Source organism: Lissotriton helveticus, chromosome 6 (assembly GCF_964261635.1).
Source record: "Lissotriton helveticus chromosome 6, aLisHel1.1, whole genome shotgun sequence".
NCBI lineage: Eukaryota > Metazoa > Chordata > Amphibia > Caudata > Salamandridae > Lissotriton > Lissotriton helveticus.
This window is the reverse complement of record NC_136067.1, coordinates 1,672,084,095-1,672,104,852: the sequence shown is the minus strand read 5'-3', so window position 1 is coordinate 1,672,104,852 and position 20,758 is coordinate 1,672,084,095. Positions and strand designations below refer to the sequence as shown.

At 42.9% G+C, this 20,758-nt stretch overlaps 1 protein-coding gene across 2 annotated transcripts in view; it reads left to right on the top strand.

The window, feature by feature from the left end:
• Positions 1-20,758, top strand: part of TMX4 (thioredoxin related transmembrane protein 4) — a 445,504-nt gene that overhangs the window by 351,306 nt on the left and 73,440 nt on the right. For both annotated transcript variants that reach the window (XM_078649523.1, XM_078649521.1), the window contains exon 6: positions 6,318-6,419. In XM_078649523.1, the coding sequence (XP_078505649.1) occupies positions 6,318-6,419 (102 nt within the window). The remainder of the gene's footprint in view (positions 1-6,317; positions 6,420-20,758) is intronic.

Sequence of the window (20,758 nt, the reverse complement as noted above, 5' to 3'; positions counted from 1 at the left end):
AAATTGATATGTCTGGACCAACCCCAGTGTGACATACGACGTTATTCTTCGTCTTGCCTAGCCTTGAAAAAGTCTTTAGTGCTTACTCCTTGCACTGACGAAACAGTGTCGGCTGTTTTTTGGTCAAGCATACTTCTATGGAATTTTGAATAAAGAACACGAGAAATTGAACTTTATTGTCCATTTATGATGTCCAACCGTCACTGTTATTGGATAATTTTTTGTTGATCAAGAAATGATCAGGAGGCTCAATAGTTTGCCCTTGTATATTTGGATGTTAGGAATGTGCTAGATTGGACCCTGATGCTTCACATGTATGACATTACCAACTTTTTAAATACACTGCATCCTGTCCTCTGGGCTGTCCGGGGCCTACCATTGGGGTGACATTTATGTCTTAAAAAGGAGCATTTGGTACTGGTAAACAATTTCTTTCAGCAGGTTGAAATCACAGTTTAAAACTAACCCTGGGCTTAAAACTATGCTACGCTGACGGAACATGCAAAGTTTGTACTAATTGGCACCTTGCAAATTGCACGTAGTACAGTACCAAAACTCTGCTTAATCACGTAGCGTAGCATCTAAATCAACAATATTCTCAAATGCTTTGAAAAAGCAATTCTACATACTTAACAGCATATAACCAATTCACAAAAATGAACTTTTACGATGAAAACATTAGGCCATGAGAGAGCTGATGATTTTGGGGTCCCCCCTAACCTACGGGGAGCACCAAGCAGATGCCTTGAACACAAAGAGCATAAACAAAAAGCACATTTTGTTGAACTTCAGTGGTGGTCCCATCATTTTAGGACCACCCCAAGCACAGTTATTGCCAAAAAAACAATCCCAACCAAAGGCCCTGCAAAGCATTATGGGACGAGATTAGCAGTGGGCAGTGAATATTATAGTATCCAATATCAAAATAATTCTACAAAGAGCTGCAGTTCACCTAGTTGTTACTAGATGTCCCTCACGAGTCAAATGCAAAGCATTGAAATTATTCTTACATCAAGCTGTAGTTCCACAAGTCGTTACTAGATGTCCCTCACGAGTCAAATGCAAAACCATTGAAAGCCTTTCATCAAGCATTTGCATTTGACTCGTGAGGGATATCTAGTAACCACCAGTTGAACTGCAGCTCTTTGTAGAATTCTTTTGATATTGTTTACTATATATTATTCACTGCCCACTGCTAATCTCATCCCATAATGCTTTGCAGGGCCTTTGGTTGGGAATGTTTTTTTGCCAATTACTGTGTTTGGGTTTGTCGTAAGAGGATGGGACCACAACTAAATCGTTCAATAAGATGTGCTTTTTTGTTTTCAAGGCATCTGTTTGGTACTCTCCCTAGGTTAGGGAGGATCCCAAAATCATCACATCTCCCACTGCTTGCTAATTTTTCAGTTTCACCATTGTGAAAGTACTATATGCACTTTAGCATATAAAGATAGAGATACTTATTTTGTCATATCTGGCCCTGTACAGGAATCTATTAGCAATTATTTTGCAATTTTTTCACAGTACAGACAAGTACACAGTGTCATCAGCTACGCTATGCAGACTACTTGTACTACGCGAAGTTTAAAGTATACTACGTGAAGCTACGTGTAGTGCTGCTACGCAAACTACGCCCAGGCTTATTTAAAACTGTACACACAGGCTGCAATGGCAGACCTGGGACATATTTAAAGGGCTACTTAAGTGAGTGGCAAAATAAGTGCCAATAATAAGCCCGGTGCACATGCAGGGCCACAATACTGGGGACTTACAAGTAAACTAAATATGCTAATTGGTGGCAAGCAAGTATTACAATGTTTTAAGAAGTGAACCTGTGCACTGGTTAGCAATGGTAAACTGTGCAGAATTCTAAGACCAGCAAAGATAAATTCAACAAAAAGTGAAGGGGAAAAGCAAAATGTTTGGGGGTGACCCTGCATACAGTGCCAGGTCCAACATGACCATCCCCAACCTAAAACCAGGGAAGACTAACCCATTTCTTGCTGGACTTCCCTGTTTAGGTGATAGAAGGTGGACAATGGCCCTCTACAGCATGGGCATTTGTCAGTTCTATGCCTTTCTGATTTCAGTTTGATCCCTCTGTCTACACTTTCCTGAGCCACTGAATTTACCTTCAGGGAACCCCTCTCATCCATAGTGGTCCCCATCTGGGTAGCACCTAACCTTAACTTGCTCACAGATGCAGCCTAGTAGGGGGACAGTACCACAATGGCCTACAAAGTGATGTGTCTCATTCCACCCCTTGAATCATACTTCTTTCTCCAACCCAAGGAATATTCTTCCCATAAGGACAGCAACCGACAGAGGCCACTGTCAGCTGTCAATGCCAGGTGCCAGGCCCCAGGCATCCACTGCCACGTTAAGGGTGGAAGCTGGGAAAATTGTCAGACCTCACTTCTAGCCTTTGGGCTAGCAAGGCCTTTCCTATGGCCTCCTGTGGTTTTTCTGGCCTCTGAGGTTTTTTAGAGTGGGAGGCTACAGACCCGGATGCTAGTCACATTTCTTCTACTTTACCTCCCAGCAGTTATGAGGTGCTAACCAGACACTAGTTCTTCAGTCCGGAGCCTGTGCCCTAAGGCTGAACGGGTGACACAGTTGAGCCCTTCCTTCTGGGCTCCTATACCCTCTGTTTGGGAGTAGTACCCCACAAAACTGAACTGTTAGGGTGCCCTGGGCAGCCACCTCTCAGTTCTCCTGACACCGGGTGCACTTGATTCCTCAGAATGCAGTCTATGGCATCTGGGGACTATGACCCTGCACTGGTTGGCCTCCCCACCCCACCACACTACTGACTTGGAAATTACTTTATTTTTCTGGAGTAATAAAATAGACAAAATTAAATGGTGGGCTGGATTACAGCCCTGAGAATGGATCAGGAACTGAGATCATTTCTCATATTCCACCCATCATTTTTTGTTTTCCTCTTTGCAACATCGTAAGTATGATGGGTATGGTGTATCTCAAGACATGGAATTAAGCTCTGCTTCTCTAATAAGGCCTGTGTTGTCCTAAAGTGGTGTTTGGCTTACATGTGTTCCACACCACAGAGGAACAAGCTCTGCACAGTGGAATGGGCTGTTCCTATTGGAACTGCACCCCAACTGATTTGCTGATGGATGGCCATAGTCTGGAGTAGCAGGGTGGGTATAAAGTAAAAAAAACTACAGATAGGGGTGCTCCCCAGAGTAATTAACAGTAACTGAGATTTATTAAAGCATCACACCCATTTGTTTTGTTTTCCTCTGACCTACAGTGAACTGTGGTGCTATGTGAGTCACATGTTTCCCTTTGTCCCTGATTTTTGCTAAACCTTGTGAGAACAAATGGATCATGTATATGGAAAAAGCTGAGCCATTGACCAATAGAGTTACAGGGAATCAATCACAAAACATTGAGAAGGGAGGTTCTGAAGAATATTGGGATAGGACCATTCAACTTGTAAATAAATCTACACAAAGGAAATCCTCATATCATAGAAATCTGGTTGAACAGTGTAGGCCGCAACTAGAAGTGACATGAAGAAAGTAATACAGGGCTCACGAAATCTGAAGACATATTCCCCTTCCTGAAAGGATATTTGGTTTTCAGAGCTAGCTGATTGCTTTCTGCTCACAGTCATATATTGCTGGTGATATTGTAGTTTATTCTGTTTCATAAGTCTCTTTGCCACTTACTTGCTGTGCGCAATCGGATTTGTTAGCGTCTTTGTCTTAAAGTCTATTCCCCTCTCTCCCCTAGAGGTTGACTCCCCCTATTGTCTGAGGTTAAGGCAGATGATGAAAACCCAGGTAAAGGGGAAAGGGGGTGGGGGGACAGAGAGAAACACTCCTGCTTGCTTGTATTTGGAAGATCCAGAGTAGATGCCTAGGCACTGGCTTGACCCAGAAGCATCAAGATTTGTTCCCTGCCTATCGGTTGGAGAACAACATTCCCTAGGAGGTCTAAACACTGAAGGTAAGTATAAGAAATAAACACCACAGACTAGGACTAACCCGGTTAAAGCAGTCTGTAACTAGCCTCTGGTGTGCCGCAAGACCAAAGCAGAGGACAAAGAAGAATACCACTGCGGCACTAGTGGGGAAGGAGACTGGATAGCAAATATGAACTCAACAAATGGGTACGGCAGTGGAATGATACGGAATAGGAGGAGAGAGAACAAGGAAAATGTGAGAACTAAACAGAGGGAAAATATAACAAAATTGAAGGAATGAGTCAAGTTGGGTGCAAACTAATGTGAGTAGCGAGTAGTCAAAACAACCACTATTGCCAGAGAGGTGAGCTCAGTGTCAGTCAGGCTTAAATACTCTAACTGCCACTATTGACCTAGAAGTCGGTCAGTATATGCAGGTCCTCTAGTGATTGCAACTGTGACTCTAGGAAATGCAGTTGACTTGCTGAACAATATCATTTCCATTGTCCTGTGTGCCACCTCTTCCAAGTTTGCTGTACCTTATGCCCCATGGAGTTCTGTGACCTGACAGTGCACCAGATGACAATAGACTTTCAAGAGTACACAGAACTGAAAAAGAGCAAGGTAAATAAGTTATCACAGGCTGCATTTGCAAGATTCAAAAGTGTAAGAACGGGGGGTTTCTTCAACACCCTCATATTCTAAACATAGGGCCCTATTCACAAAGGTGTTGTTAGGCATGAATGCACATTTACAGACCAAAAGACTCTATTTATGCCTGCCAGAATTTCACATAAGGATTGCTGTGGCATAAATGGATTTTCTACTGCTAATTCCTTCTCCACGAGGGCTGAGAAATTTGCAAAACTAAATCATACATAAGGGATAGGACGTTGGTGTCATGAGGCATGGTTAGCTTTGTTGCCCACAAACAAATTCATAAATTCCAATCACACCCCTTTCCACCCTGAAAATGTGTTGTAGTTAGAGCAACATCCCTTCTTGAATAAGAATGGGAACATATATAACTCCCTAATTTGATGAGGTTGTAAGGACAGGTCTTTTCGACGGGGAAGTAAAAAAGACTGAATAGCTGCATTTTTACTGATCACTGCACCATTGGAATCAAGCTATACTTTACTGGTGAGACCTAAGCAGAAATGGCCCGTAGTGGGAGTGCTGCTGGGCGCTGACATGGGGCGGGGGAGAGGCAGGGTGGGGGATTGTAAACTATGGATTACGGCCGATTAGAGGTAAGTAAACATATAAATAAATGAAATTAATTTAGTTGTGCACGCTGCATCACCAAATGCGAAGCAGCGCGCGTAACGAAATTTATTTTACTTATATGTTTACTTACCTCTAATCGTCTGGAATCCTTAGTTTACTACCCCCGCCCTGCCCCTCCCCATCCCTTCCGTGCCATGGGCAGGGAGGACCTATGGACCACGCCTGAGGAAGCATGTCCAGCTATTTCCAAAAGCCAATTAGCCAAGGTTGTAAAAGCCTACAAACTTATAAGTTTAATACAGGGAGTAGCTACGACTAGTTCAACGCAAGTGTTCCTGGATTTTAAGTCAGTCTATCAATTTGAATCGATTTTAGATCAGATCCAGCCACCTCTAGCAAGGAAGCTGTATTTGCAATTCAGATATGGAACTCGCCTCCTTTATGCAGTAATTAATAAGTGGGCTGGGTATACAAAGTCCCTATGCCCAGGCTGCATGGTTGAGGAGGAAACATTGACCCATGTAATGTTCTTCTGCCCTTCAGATAAATTGTCCAGGGTAAAATGGATCATCCAACTGTGCAGGAACATGGGCATTAGAAACTATCGAGACTTTTTAAGGATTTTGAAATCTGATACTGCATTAGTACATGCTGTGGTGTGCTCAAAATGTCTTTTTGCAATGTGGCTTCAACGTATGTATTTGGTAAAGGAAGTTACGTAGCCACTAGCGATTTCTTTTTTCTGGATATAAATTTTATTGTATCAATGCGGGATGTTTTTTTTTTCTTCTCTTTTAAAAATTATCGTTCGTTGATTCTTAAAATCTTTTTAACTTCTTATGTTTAAATTATTTTCTTACTAATTTGTAATTATTATGATTGATTCCCTTGCACTTCTATCGCGACCCTTTTGTAAAATGTTTGAGCTTATAATGAAATGAAACGGCAATCATCCATGCTGACATTGATTATGTTTCAATGTATTGTCTAAATTTACTTTGTGCTTTTTTGGCTGAAATAGCCGCAATAAAGCTTAAATGAATGAATGAATTTATCAAAACCCTTTTTGTAAGCAAGTAAATATTACAATTAAAGTGGCAATCTCGTTTTCAGTTAGTGGAGCACTTTCTAACTACAATTCTTTTTTTATTTCCAGCAAATACACAGCTACTTCACAGGCCCTCTGGGAATTCCTGTCTGGGGCTCCTATATATTATTCATTGTATCAATCCTACTCATTGGACTCGTCCTTGGCCTGGTAAGAATTGCTATCTTTTTATTTGTCTCCATAATATGTATTTATCTTGAGCGCACATTTAAGTAACATATACATCTTCTCTACGCTGCCATCCCGGATATTCGTTGTCACTAAATCTTGAGCTGTGTATGTTAACTTTTTTAAGGTGGACAATCTATAAATCCTTACATTCGCAAATGCTTGTAGAATAGTCAAATGAGAGCAGACGTTCATTCATAATTCTACGGATTTCTTTTAATTACATAATCATCATTCGACATCTTAAAAGTGTCAATTTAAAATAAACATAGAATTGTTTCATATCATTTTCGGTAATTATTTCTATATCATTAGATGTTTTCTTAGTTGCCAATAAAAATGTGACCGTCTGACACTGATTAGTTGAGAAATGAAAAAAGTCAAGCCCAGCATGGACTGCCGAATCTTGACTCACCAACTGGTTATGACTTCTGCGTAAATCGCTGCCGTCATATGAAAATAGGGGAGTGAGAGACGTTGCACCGTCTTTGGCTTATTTTTGGGGAAACATGTGTGGGAACAGAAATGGATTCACCGACTACAGTTATGATTTTGTTTTGAAAGCCTGTTAAGTATATTAATTTCGTAGCCTCTTAGCCCATAACCAATCACGGCTATAGAATTTTCTGAGCCATGTGATTGTGAGATCCGGTAGGTTGACAAATCAGGATCAAAGAAATTGACTATGTGGTGACTTCCTACTTCAGATTTAAAGAGAGAAAAGAAAGCAGCTGCTAGTTTTCTTGCCTCTTGGAGCAAAGATCTTTGCTACACAGCACCCTTCTCGCGGAACGGTATTCTGGCTGCTGCACCTTTTCCTCTGCGGAACTCCAGTGCCGCTCTACCCCACGGCCGCTCCGCTGCCTCCTCCAACCTGATGCCGAATCTAGACACAAATACTGCTGATGTCGAAAAATCCAACACTGGGGCGGGCGCTCTGCCTCGCTACACCTCAGGAATCAAGAGCTGGGGATCCCGGTTGAGTCTCGGCAGCGCTGCGCCACATCCTGTGACTCTATGCAAATCAATCAATCAATCAATTAATCAATCAATCAAAACGTTTGTAAAGCGCACTACTCACCCGTGAGGGTCTCAAGGTGCTTGGGGAGGGGTGCTGCTACTGCTCAAATAGCCAGGCCTTGAGTAGCCTCCTGAAGGTAAGTAGGTCCTGGGTCTGCCGTAGAAGGATGGGGATGGTGTTCCAGATTTTGGCGACGAGGTGGGAGAATGATCTGCTGCCGGTGGGCGCTCTTCAGATGCGGGGCGAAGTCGGCAGAGCGGAGCTGGCGGTTCGGGGTATGGAAGGAGAGTCGTCTCTTGAGGTATGCTGGTCCGGTGTTGTGGAGTGCTTTGTGTGAGTTGGTGAAGAGCTTGAAGGTGATCCTCTTGTTGACTGGGAGCCAGTGCAGGTCTCAGGCGGGGTGTGATGTGGCTGCGGCGGGGGATGTCGGGGATCGAGCGTGCACAGGCGTTCTGCATGCGTTGTAGTTGTTTCAGGAGTTTGGCCGAGGCTCCTGCATAGAGGTAGTTTCGTAGTCTAACCTGCTGCTGACGAGGGCCTGGGTGACCGTTGTTCTTGTTTCGGTGGGGATCCACCTGTAGATCTTGCGGAGCATGCGGAGGGTGTTGAAGCAGGATGGTGAGAGGGCGTTGACTTGCTTGGTAATGAAGAGTGTTGAGTCGAGGATGAAACCTAGGTTGCGTGCGTGGTCAGTGGGTGTCGGTGCTGTTCCTAGTGCGGTCGGCCACCAGGAGTCGTCCCAAGCTGAGGGGGTGGAGCCGAGGATGCAGACTTCCGTCTTGTCCGAGCTCAGCTTCAGACGGCTGTTCTTCATCCACTCGGTGACGGCTTTCATTCCTTTGTGGAGGTTGGTTTTGGCGGTGAGTGGGTCCAATATTTTACAAAAGCAACCAACACTGATAGCAATCCACAGAAATTAAAGTTAGGGGCCTTGTTTCTCAGACATATGTTTCATTCTTAGTGAGGAAACACAATCTACAGTTCTGACAAAGTAGCTCAACTTCTGTTTTCTTAACAACAACAAAAGTATCACTGAGGGGCAGAACATGATATTTATTGTGCAAAATAAAAGCGTAAGGTAAACACTGACCATTCTGTGCTGTAGACATATATTGAATGGTGGGGTGTATCCAATATATAATCTAAGGATATTGCACCCTCTGACATCCAATATAAGGATATTGCAAGTCACAGAGGAGTTCGGTGATCAGGTAGAGGAACAAGGCCACAGGCTGTGTTCCTTTATAAGATAATGTAGCTCTGAGGTGACTTACAATAACTTGCAGGGAGTACTTTATTTCTTATAATACATGGCCACACCATCACCTTTCCAACAAACCATTTACATTCTTAGTGTGTTGCTTTTTCAAATGAAAGAGATAGAATATTTGTAAAAATGAAAAATAAAAAATGAATCTTTAGTCCAATATGAAACACACCAAAAATCAGTTAGATAGTTTGTGAAAGAAGTTATCAAAATCAGTTGAATACAAGTCAAATTTTAAAAAGCTGCAGCTCAGAATGTGTAAAAAGATTAACAGAAATGCTCGTCTAAAGCACATGTTGCCATAATATTGACTTTCTACTTATTGCTGTTAATCTGGAAGAGCAGTTTAGAAGGAGTAAAAATCAATTTCATCATACAATGTGCCATAACCTTGTAAATGCCCTCATACCATAAAAGAACAGTACATGCCACACTCACATAGATGCACTTGTAAACTGATGGATGCCAATGACAGAGTGAAAATACAATAATAGGACACGGTTGCTCGCACACAGTAGACCCTTTGTAATCATTACACACTTGGCAATTCACTAAAGTCAGAATTTTACACCAAATGTTAGTACAAATAACAGCAGTAGGTCCAATCACTAAATGTAATGAGTCAGAAAATTACCCTTTATGGCTCCTAGATGGAGGTTATAGGTGGCTACTAAAAGAACAAACCATGCCGGTGAGATGTTGCTGTTACTATACCTTGCAGGTAATGAAATGTATAGGCTGTTCAAGTCTCTACCAAGCACAGAAAAAATGTGCCATCAGCATTAAACACACATGTTGAACCACTGCTCAGTCCTTAGTATGACAACTTTTCAGGAGGCCTTGAAAACAAGGAGAGGGGCTCATAAAGTCCGAAATGGACAGCGCACCAGTAACAATATCGTTAAAAATATTTTACCCTTATGACTACAAAACAAAATTATATCCATGCACACCTCACACATACACTTGGAACAACTCCAAAAGCGCTATACTACCAGTGTTACAAAAATGTATTGGGTACAAAATAAATAGTGTTTAAAAAGAGATTTTCAATCTCAAGTCATAAAATTTCAATATTAAAAATAAGCATCAATTATCATCACAACAAAAAATAAAACAGTAAAAAATTCATGATCCTCAAAAGACAGAATTAATCACTATGCTGTTTGTCCTGTATCAGACTTAACAATGGAATTAGCGTTGACGCGTTTCGGTGGAGCTATATGGTTACTTCCACCATCTTCAGGACAAGTAATAAAGAAATCCTTGCTCCTTTGCTTCCTTTATCTTTATCTAACAAAAACATAATACAATAAATGCATTAAAACACATGCTTATATCTTTCAAGTTCATACACACTACACATCAATAAACTTTACACTGTCTCTAGTTTTCCACAGATTAACACCGCAAAGCCTAATTGTTGCTGTTTTTCCTTCCGTATGATGTAAAAAAGAATTCTCTTTATAGCTGTGATATTGCTGCTACTTCATGTTCTGTCTTTTGAGGATAATGAATTTTTAACTGTTTTATTTTTTGTTGTGATGATAATTGATGCTTATTTTTAATATTGAAATTTTATGACTTGAGATTGAAAATCTCTTTTTAAACACTATTTGTTTTGTAACAAATACATTTTTGTAACACTGATAGTATACCGCTTTTGGAGTTGTTCCAAATGTATGTGTGTATGGATATAATTTTGTTTTGTAGTCCAAAGGGTAAAATCTTTTTAACAAACTTTTCAGGAGATCCATCTTGGAATCAGTAGTTGCTGGCATAACCATCAAATATCAGGATCAGTTTACAACATTGACAATGAAAAGCAACCATATTTCCAGTGAAGATAAATGGCTGAATACCTACAATTCACACTCCTAAATTGTTTTTTGAAGTACTGCGACGCATCTCACAATGGATAACATTGGGTTACCTTATTACATCTAATATGTGCTAACATTTGATTGGAAACAGGTAGAAATGTCGTGTTTGGTCTCAAAAGTGTTGCATTTAAAATCCTCTCTAACGGTATAGTTGGATTTTAAGTCACAAATGTGAAAAGGCCACTTTTAGAAAGTTGGCATTTTCTTGTCCTAACCATTTGGTGCCTTCAGCAACTGTCCTGTGTCACATGACTGTAAATAGCTAGCAGTTGCACTTTGTATATTTTTAAGACATGGGGTTGTTGGTTGGCTGGGGTGTGAGCTCTGGTCAAGCAATAACCACAATTCTTCTCAGGATGAAGTCACAAGCAAACCTTAAATAAACCTGTGCTCAACCCATAGGTAGCTAGACACAGATAATTAAGGCTTAACTCAGAGATAACATGTAAACTATTTGAGCAACATTTCAAACAGTAACGCAGTGAAAACACACCACAAATGAATCCGACAACAAGTTTAGTATAATAGGGTAGTTTATAATAAATGGCATGCCTGAGACATGTTTAAAGGGCTACTCAAGTAGGTGGCACAATCAGTGCTACAGGCCTACTAGTAGAATTTAATTTACAAGCAGAGGCTACATGTAGTACCACTTTATTTAGGGACTTTAAAGTAAATTAAATATGTCAATTGGGTATAAGTCAATTTTACCATGTTTTAAGGAAGGAACACATGCACTTAAGCACTGGTTAGCAGTGGTAAAGTGTGCAGAGTCCTAAGACCAGCAAAAAGAGAAGGAGGAAGTAAAAAAGTTTGGTTAAATCCCCCTAAGGCTGACAGGTCGAACATGTGTCCCCCAACTGAAAGTGGGGAGAACTACCCACCCACTTGGGTGTTCTCATCACTGAGGCAGAAGAATCTAGATAGACCATCAGCATTAGTGTGGTCCGACCCAGGGCGGTGTTTCACCGTAAAGTCCATTCCCTATAGGGCGATGGACCACCTCAACAGTTTGTGATTTTTATTCCTAAATGTCTGTCTAAACCCAGAAGTGAGTCCCAAACAAGTATGGTCTCAGCTTCTTCAATGTCCATACCACAGCAAAGGCCTCCCTTTCAATCGCACTCCACCTCTGTTCCTGTGGAAGTAACCTTCCGCTAATGAAGGCTACCGGTTAGTTTAGGCCTTCCTCATTTAACTTGCTGAGCCAGCCCCTATGCTCTGAAGCATCTTTTTGTACTATACGCTCCTGAGAAAATTCATATACATATGGCCTCCTGGAGGTTATCAAACACTGCCTGGCAGGGCCCCTGTCCAGATCATCTTTCCTGGCTGTTTCTTTGAAGTTAGCTCTTTTAAGTGGGCAACAGCAGTGCCAAATCCCTTAACAAACCTCTGATAGTACCCTGTGAGGCACAGGAAGGCCTTTAACTCAATCAGTGTTTTAAAGGGTTGCCAGGCCAAGATGTCTCAATCTTGCCATGGAGGGACTGCACCTTGCCCCCACCCACCCAGATATGCCACTGAACCCGGCTGTATTTAGCACTTACAGTCCTTGATAGCCAGTGCTGCATGCTACAGGGGATGATGCACATCCTGGAGGTGGCACAGGTGTTCCTCTCACCTGGAGCTGTAGACAACTATGTTGTCCAGGTAGGACCATGTTAACTAAACACGGAAAGGTGGCCGTTGGCATTCTTTGAGCCAAAAGGCATCACCCTAAACTGGAAGTGGCCCTCTGGGGTCGAGAATGCAGACCTCTCTTTTGCCCCCTCAGTAGGAGCAATCTGCCAGTACCTTGATGTAAGGTCAAAGGTTCTTCTGGAAGTTGGCCGCACCCAGCCTACCGATGAGTCACCTATAGTCGACACAGAACCTTAGCTTTGTGTGGAAAACATATGCCTGGTGGGACAGACTTGGATATCAGCACCACAGGGCTGGGCCAGGGACTATTAGAGGGCTTAATCACCCCCTAACACCAGCATCTTGGAAACCTACTCCTTGATACTGGCCCTCTTCTTGTTTGACAACCTGTGAATTCTATTTTTAACAGGCGGACTATTTCCAGTGTCTATGTCATGGATACACAGATGTGTAGGTCCAACAGGGCTCCTAGGAGTCCTGAGATCCACTAGGTAGGTGGACTACCCTTTCCACTCCTTCACCTCATATGGGGCTGGTCCAGCAATTATAGAGAGCTCAGGGCTCCACTGGCTCCATATCCATACCTGCTGGCCAGGTTGACACTCTACTAGAGTGATCTTCTGTTCATACCAGAGTTTCATGACTTCTTGGCCGGCCTTGAATTTGCTTTTCACCTTTTTCCAGAAGTGGTGAATCTGGTTACGTTCCGCTAGCATGTAGCTGATCACATCCTGCATGGTTTCCTGAGAGAGTGCTCCCACTAGTCTCTGAGAAGGCTGAAAGTTCCCATAACAGGGTTATCATAGAAGACTTCAAAGGGGCTAAATCCACCCTGTTTCTGTTTCTGTAGACAAAAAGAAAGCATGTCAGGGTGAAAGTTCCACTTACCCTTCATGAGCTCAGGTAGACCCATTATCATGCATTTAAGGGTCTTATTGAATCTCCTCACAAGCCCGTTGGTTTCGGGGGTGATGGGGTGTGGAGAACTTATAGGTCACTCAGCACTCATCCCGCATGGATGGCATGTACATGGACATGAAGTTAGTGTCTCTGTCAGACACTACTTCTTTGGAGAACCACACACATGTAAAAATCCCCATCGGGCCTTGGCCACTACAGGTGCAATCACTGACCTCAGAGGGACGACTTCTGGGTAGCCAGTGGCGTGGTCCACCAAAAACAGGATGAACCTGTTGCCTGAGACGGTCTTCAGTTTCCAGGGACCAACAGTGTTGATGCCTATTTTCTCTAAGGTAGTGCCAATGACAGGTAAGGGGGTCAGGGCAGCTTTGAGCTTTTTTCCTGACTACCCACTGGCGTGCCAGGTGGGACTGGACCTACAGAATGCATCCTAAACTGTCTTTATCTGAGGCCTATAGACGTGTGTAGCAAGCCTGGCAAATGCCTTGTGTTGACCCAGATGTCCTGCCAGGGGAATGCCATGAGCCCCTCCAGTAGGAAGGCCATGTAACTCTAGGGGACAAATGTCACATGGGGTGCCCAAGGTTCAGGAACCATAGGCTCACTATACAGAAGGTCATTCTCCTAATAGATTAGGTCATCTCCATAGGTATAACCTGATGCCAGGGCTTCAGCTTGCCGCCTCAAGCCCTCTAGAGTGGGGCACACTTGTTGCACTTTGCAGAATTCCTCCCTGGTGGACTCACCATCAACTTGCCATCTAGCCTGCTCAGGCAGGTTACTTAGGGTGGCAATGTACTCCACAATAGTCTCAGGAGCATCCTCCTCCGGTGCCCCATCAACCTAGACTGTGGGATCTTCAGGTGCTGGTTTCCCATCTCCCTTGCCCATATTCTTCTTGGCAACTGTCCAGGCTTTAAATGCCTTGGACTCCCTTCCTGGGCAGCCATGGGCCTTTTGGTCATGCAAAACAATTCAGGCAATCCCAGCATCTGCAAGTGAGACCTGAAATCACTCTCCTTCTAGGTAGTGTGCTCCATGTATTTTCAGGACTCACAGCTACTTTTTGAGAACCTGAGGAACCCCTCCCCACTCAACGGGAACTGAAGCCACCTCTATATGACTCTCTCAGTTGTTTGGAACTATGACTTGGTGGAATGCGTTAGGGAGGACCTGCTCTGAAGACTCCAGCTGACAACTTACGGGAGACATTATGGCTCCTCTGTCCCTCAGAGCCATCACCTGTTGCTCATTGAAGGTGACCCAAGTATTAGCAGACATATGGGCTTTTAGCACCATCATCTTTTCCCCCAGGGACACTAGGGTAACCATTTCCTGCTCCCCAAAGCTGACTGGGACCCCCTCCTCTTCAAGGACACTTGCCATTCCAGGTATCTGCCCACGGGTAGGGCTGTCCCCTCATGGGACATTTGGTGTCTCTCTAGGAGTGCCCATATATGTAATACTTTGTGAATTGGGGCACAAACCTGCCTGTCTGTTTATCAAAGAAACCCTTCTTCTTGTGGTCAGAATGGGACTGGTTCCCACTGTTCCCTTGGGAATTGTTTTTGGGCCTTTTGCGAACTCCTTACGTTTACATTTTTCTACCCACTCTTTCTTCTGCTGGGACCCCTGACAACCCTATTGGGAGTCCCTCAAGATTCCTTTTTGGACACCTTGGAGCTGACCCAGAGATCTGACTCCCCTGCAAGCTTCCTGGGGTCATTCAGCTTGCTGTCCATTGGGTTACTGGTGCAGCTCTGTGAAGCAAATATTGTGCATGTTCTCCCTGAGAATCAAGTTGTACAGCCCATTATAATTATCAACGTTGTTGTCCCTCACCCAGCCCTTCAGAGCCTTGTTAGAATAGTCCAGGATATCCACATAAGACTGGTTGGGGACTTTGTGGCTGTCCATGAACCTGTGGCGATACTTTTCAGGGTTCAGAACAAAATTGGCTAGCAGAATTGCTTTCATGGGGGTATACCTGATGTGGTCCTCTACTTCTAGGGTCAGATGAGTGTCCCGCACAACTGGAGGCATATCCTTCCACACACCACCCACCAGTGCTCCTCTAAGATCTTGTGCACTTCCAGGGTCACCTCATAAACTGAAAAGCATTGTTTCCATGGATTAAGGAGGAAAAAAAATAATGCGGCGGAATGGATCAAGAAACAGAAAATTAAACTAATCTCTCTCATGGAAATTAATATCCCCAAAAATTCTGGACCCACATGATTGAGCCATACCGGCACAGATGATACCTCTTTCTCGCGTCATATTTTAGTGCTTCGTTTCATCAGGAAATCAGTTCGACTTAAGAACTCCGACTCGGAGAGTTGCTTGGTACCTCCCCTTACAAGCAAGTTTCTTTACCGGTAAGTGAGACCACGCTAGTGATTTCAGCAGAATAAATAATATCCATATCGGGCAATTGCACTTCAGGCACTGCGTTATCCGCGTCTTTGTGACAGTCGGATTTAATAGGTTTCCTTTTGCCCCAGTCCTAATGAGTCCCAAAACATAAGTGCTGAAACGCGTCGACTCCACAGTTTGGAGAAGCCCTCTAAAAGTCTGAATTATTGTAAAGAAATTATTGCACAGTCCAATTTTGAAAAAGGACCACAAAAAAATAAAATCCCCTTGGTTGTGCTTTTTACAAGAGCTATCTTCCTTCGTTGTATATGGATTGCGAGTGATAATTATTGTTTCTGGAATGTTTTCGCATCCGTAATAGCAAATAGGGTAACAAGGATTAATGTTGTTATACAGATATATGTGTTGTTGTTTGTATATAGAATTTGTGTATATATTTGTGTGCATTGTTGCATTCAAAAAAATATGTATAAATATAAATACTGCTTTGGACCACGTTCTGCTGTTGGTTTTCAAATGAGCAACATTTTTGGGGATATTAATTTCCATGTGAGGGATTAATTTAATTTTCGTTCAACAAAAAATTGGTTTCTTGATCCATTGTGCTGCATTATTTTTTGTATTCCCAGTGCCTCTTTGCTCAGATGCGGTCAGAATATTAGGGGAAATCTCCTTCTTATTAATTGTTTTAAGGAGGAAGCACATGCACTTAAGCATTGGTTAGCAGTGGTAAAGGGTGCAGAGTCCTAAAACCAGCAAAACGAGACCAGCAAAAATTGGAGGAGGAAAGCACATAGTTTGGGGGACCACCCTAAGGTTGAACGATCCAACAGTATTCCTCCCAGACAGTGAGCCAGTGAGACAAAGGGGAACTAGTTGTTGGCAGGGGAAGGAGACCTGCTAAGATGTGAGGAGCAGAGCTATTCCCTGCCCCACTTACATTTCAAAGGGGCAGCCTCCAGCATACTCACAGAGAACCTGACACCCTTCTTTTGTCACACTAGATCTCTTGGAGCCTAGGTTGGGAAGGGGGGGAAATGTCCAGAACCATATGTAGAAAGCCTAGAAGTTACTACCACTTCAAAGGCTGGCATCATGTATAAATATTGAACCCTCATACGAACTCTTGAGTTAATTCCTGGACCTCTGGAGAACCCCCAGTAGGATTTCCTTGTACTTCAAAGGACTTCTCTGATGTTTGAGACCTGCTTTGTACTTCAGAGGACTGTCCTGCTGCTACCAGAGGACTGTCTTTCCGCTTGAACCCTGCTTTGTACATGAAAGGACTTCTCTGATGCCTGAATCCTGCCTTGTACCCTCAGAGGTCTGCCCTGCTGCTTGAGGCCTGCCTTGCAGCTTGATCCCAGGACAACCAGAGTGCCTCCAAGGGATAGTTGTCAAGCCTTCCTTCCTGAGTCTCAAGGACATAAAAAGCTCCAAAAACCTTGAACGCGCTCCTGTACCTTGCCTGAAGTAAGTCCGGCCCTCCAAATGGTCTTCATCCCTTGGAAGTGGTTCTAAAGGTGCTAAACAACCAAAAACTGAAACTTGGGACTTAAAACATTTTTCACTGAAATGTGGCCTGAGCACCACCAGGAGACTGGGATCTCTTTCTTTTATGCTCGTCAACCTGCCCGAGGTGCATGGCTGGTCTGTCATTTCACAATAGCTCCCTCTATGTTCTTTTGCGCAATTGCAAATCCTGCTAGGCTGCTCCTCTCAGGAAGGATATCTGGCCTTGTGGAGCCTACAGCTTGCAGCTTAGTCCCAGTGGGATTTTTCAACTTCCAAAAAAAGTGGCAAAGTTCGAACGTGATAATCTTCACTGTAACTTGGTCCTGTGAGTCCCTGATGACTACACTTCCTCCTCAGACACCGCCAGATGCCTTGCCCCTCTGAACTTTATCCTCTCAGGACCTTTTCTTCAACATTTCTTCTATCTTCCAAGGTAAACTGAGACTGGGCCCAATCCACCCCATGTATTGGAACCACACTCCATCGCGCTGGTGATAACTTTTGACTTTGGCCCGGTTTATTGCTACTAGATGACCACGGTTGGCACCTTGATCTTTTAAGTGGTACTTTTCACTAAAAAGTTTACAAATTCTTCAGTTCTACAATTAGTTTTGGTGTCAAATTATTTCAAAATTGGTGTGGGATTTTTCTTGTGTTGTTTTCAATCTGTCACTTCTTGTGTGCTGCATAAATACTTTACACATCGCATTCAAGTTAAGCAGGACTGTTTTCGTGGCAAACTACCAGAGGGTTAAGCACAAGTTAATTTAGTGACTTATTGTGGTTCAACCAGAGAAGCACTGTGGCTGCTGCTTGAGAAGAGTTCCTAACCCCTCAACCAACAACCCAATTTCTTACAGTGACTAATTAGCAAGACCATACAAAAGCTAGAATACATGGAACTTGTCACAACAAATTTTTCGTAATTATTTAGCCCTGAAAAATTCAAACTATTGGGTACCATTGGCTTACAGTGCATTGTCTAACTAGCAGATGTTGAAATGCTGCACAGCTGTGGTGAATAATATGCTGTTTTTTACCACTGTACTTTAGCTTTTTCTGCCTGCTTTTACGAGACGTGTAGGAGGTATTAGTCACAAGGACATAGATCAAAATTAAAAACGAATTTAAATAACAACAAGGCCTTCTTTTACGGTTTATCACTGAAATAAATTACTGTTGTTAACAATCGCTGCTGTGAGTGGCACATTTCTAAAAGAGCATTACGACTCTTAACATTTTGCTTTAAAGTCGACTTGCCTGTCACAGTTATCTATTTATTAACTGTGCTTTATGGCCTAGTATCCGATCATGAATACAATTTCTTCTTCTTTGCCTATTTATTTAATTACATTTGAAAAGGCCTTTATATTTGCCTGCATTTTAAGAAACTCTTTTTATCCACAACCTAATGCTTCTTTGTGCTGGTAAGTACTACATTCTTCAAGACTCACAAAGCAAAGATAACTTTACACCAATTTCTAGAGAAATCTACACAACGTTTTAAATGTGTATACCTTAAATGCAGCTGTTCCTAGGCTTGCATTATTCATAAAACGGTTTCCATTAAAAATAAAGCGATGGAAATGTGTTAAGTATCTGGGCGACCAGCCAAGTTCACAGACCTTGACGTCATAATATTTTATTTCTTAAATTCAGTGACATGGTTTCCTGAGATTTATCACACTAACCCATTGTGAAGCCTCGGATTCCACCACTTCTTCTGTTACAGTTGTATTTCTGAATGAACCATTTGTATCACAGAAACATAAAACAGCCCATCAAAATAATGTCCGTGTCTGAAGCTTTTTTCTGCATACTTAGCATGCTCATAGTCAACGATCAAAAGCTCATGAATAAGACTTTACTAAGTAGAAAACCTGTGACAATCCGAACTGAACACTTAACCTAGCAATAAACAACATTGCCACTCATTTCAAACTGCATCTGTGACAATCCGCAAGATACACTTAATCTAGCAATAAACACATTGCCACACATTTCAAACTGCATCTCTTTATCAGGGGTGAGAATTTGCGTTCATGTTTGAGAGCATCATTTAAACAGAATGCACCTTTTTCTAATGCAACAGCCAGACTAGGATCAAGTACAGGGGTTAATAGCAGTGTTGATAATATTTTATGGTTAGTTGTTGTCTCTGACTTCTGCATGGCTGGCACACTATTACACACAGCACTGTTTCATCACCCACCACCTGCATGCTACTATCCCCATCAGCACAGTATCACCTTCAACGGTGTACTGCAATATTACAGCACCTCACCTCACTATGACTAACCACCATAACCTGTAAGTGCCCCAGTATTCTGCACCTCGTCCTGAGGATTGAGATGTTGAGCAGCTGAGACAATGTTCCTTCTGCTCCTTCTCCTAGAACGTCCAAACATGCTTGTGCACATGACTGAAGGTTCTCACGTACTGCAGTGTCCAAGGCTTGGACCCTTTCAGCTACAATGCTACGCCATTTCTTTTGAATGTTTGCTTCTCACTCACTGTTCCTGGGAAGCTAGATGCTGAGAGTGATGGGACTGTTGTCCAGGACTGTGTCGACTATTGGACAAATTTCAATCCGGTGTCCGTCTAGGGCACAGCACCGAATCGGCTATGACACACAGAGTGGACGATGCCCTAAAAATTCTGGATCAGAACCAATCCTGTCTTTTCTGTTTAAATCATTTTTATTGATTTTGTAAAATAACATTTCAACTGGATCCGCCTACATCCATCAGCCGGCGGGCATAATATTAGATGCATATTCAATAGGTTGACATATAATGAAGAACATTAAAATACAAAAATTGAGAACAGCATTGTTAAATGCAAATTAAAATGTGAAAGTTGGGGAAGAAGGGGAGGAGGTGTGGGTGTGGGGGTCGCGTGAGTTCCTTTCTTTCTGGGTGATGTTATTGCTAGGAAGTGGGTGCGGCCTTGTGTTACGTATTAGATTTGGTGGGTGTAAGGTGAAGGACTCGTAGGTACTGATGGCATGTCAGTTGGCGGAACTCGTACACTAGGTATGCTATGCATGGCTGCCAAATGTTGTCAAAGCGTGAAAATTGTTGTGTAGCCACCGCTGTGAGTTTCTCCATCTCCAGGATATCCCAAACTTTGTGCTGCCAGTCCTGATGCAAAGGGATCTTGTCAGTCTCCCACTGAGCCAGCAGGAGTTGTTTTGCGGCCCCCAACGTGAGTGTAAGAGCCTTGTGTTGTACTCTCTCTTCTGTTTCATTTAGCATTGTAGCTTTACTCTGTATTAGCTTGTCATGTGTTCCATTCCAGGCTTTGTTATTTAGAATGTTGATGGTTGTCCGGATGATCTGTTACTGGGTTCTCTGCGTTTTCAAATGATCCAGAAAGCGGTTGGAGCTGGATGTGTACCAGCGACTCCCTCTCTGCTGTGTAGCTGATTTCTAATAAACTCAGCTGAACTCTCCCACCGTCGACGAGTTTGCCACTACAGGTTTGTGGTGATGATTCTTGCTACACAGCCACACGTTGGACCCAGCGTGCACCTTTTCACTCGTACGTGGGTGATGACCTAAGACTGAAGGCTCGTAATATAGTGGTAAGACTGTTCCTTGTACAACTGTTATCAGAGTTTTCTGTCTGCACACAACTCTACCGCATTAATTGCCCGTATCTTCTACTTACTCTCCGCACGCCTCCACAAGTC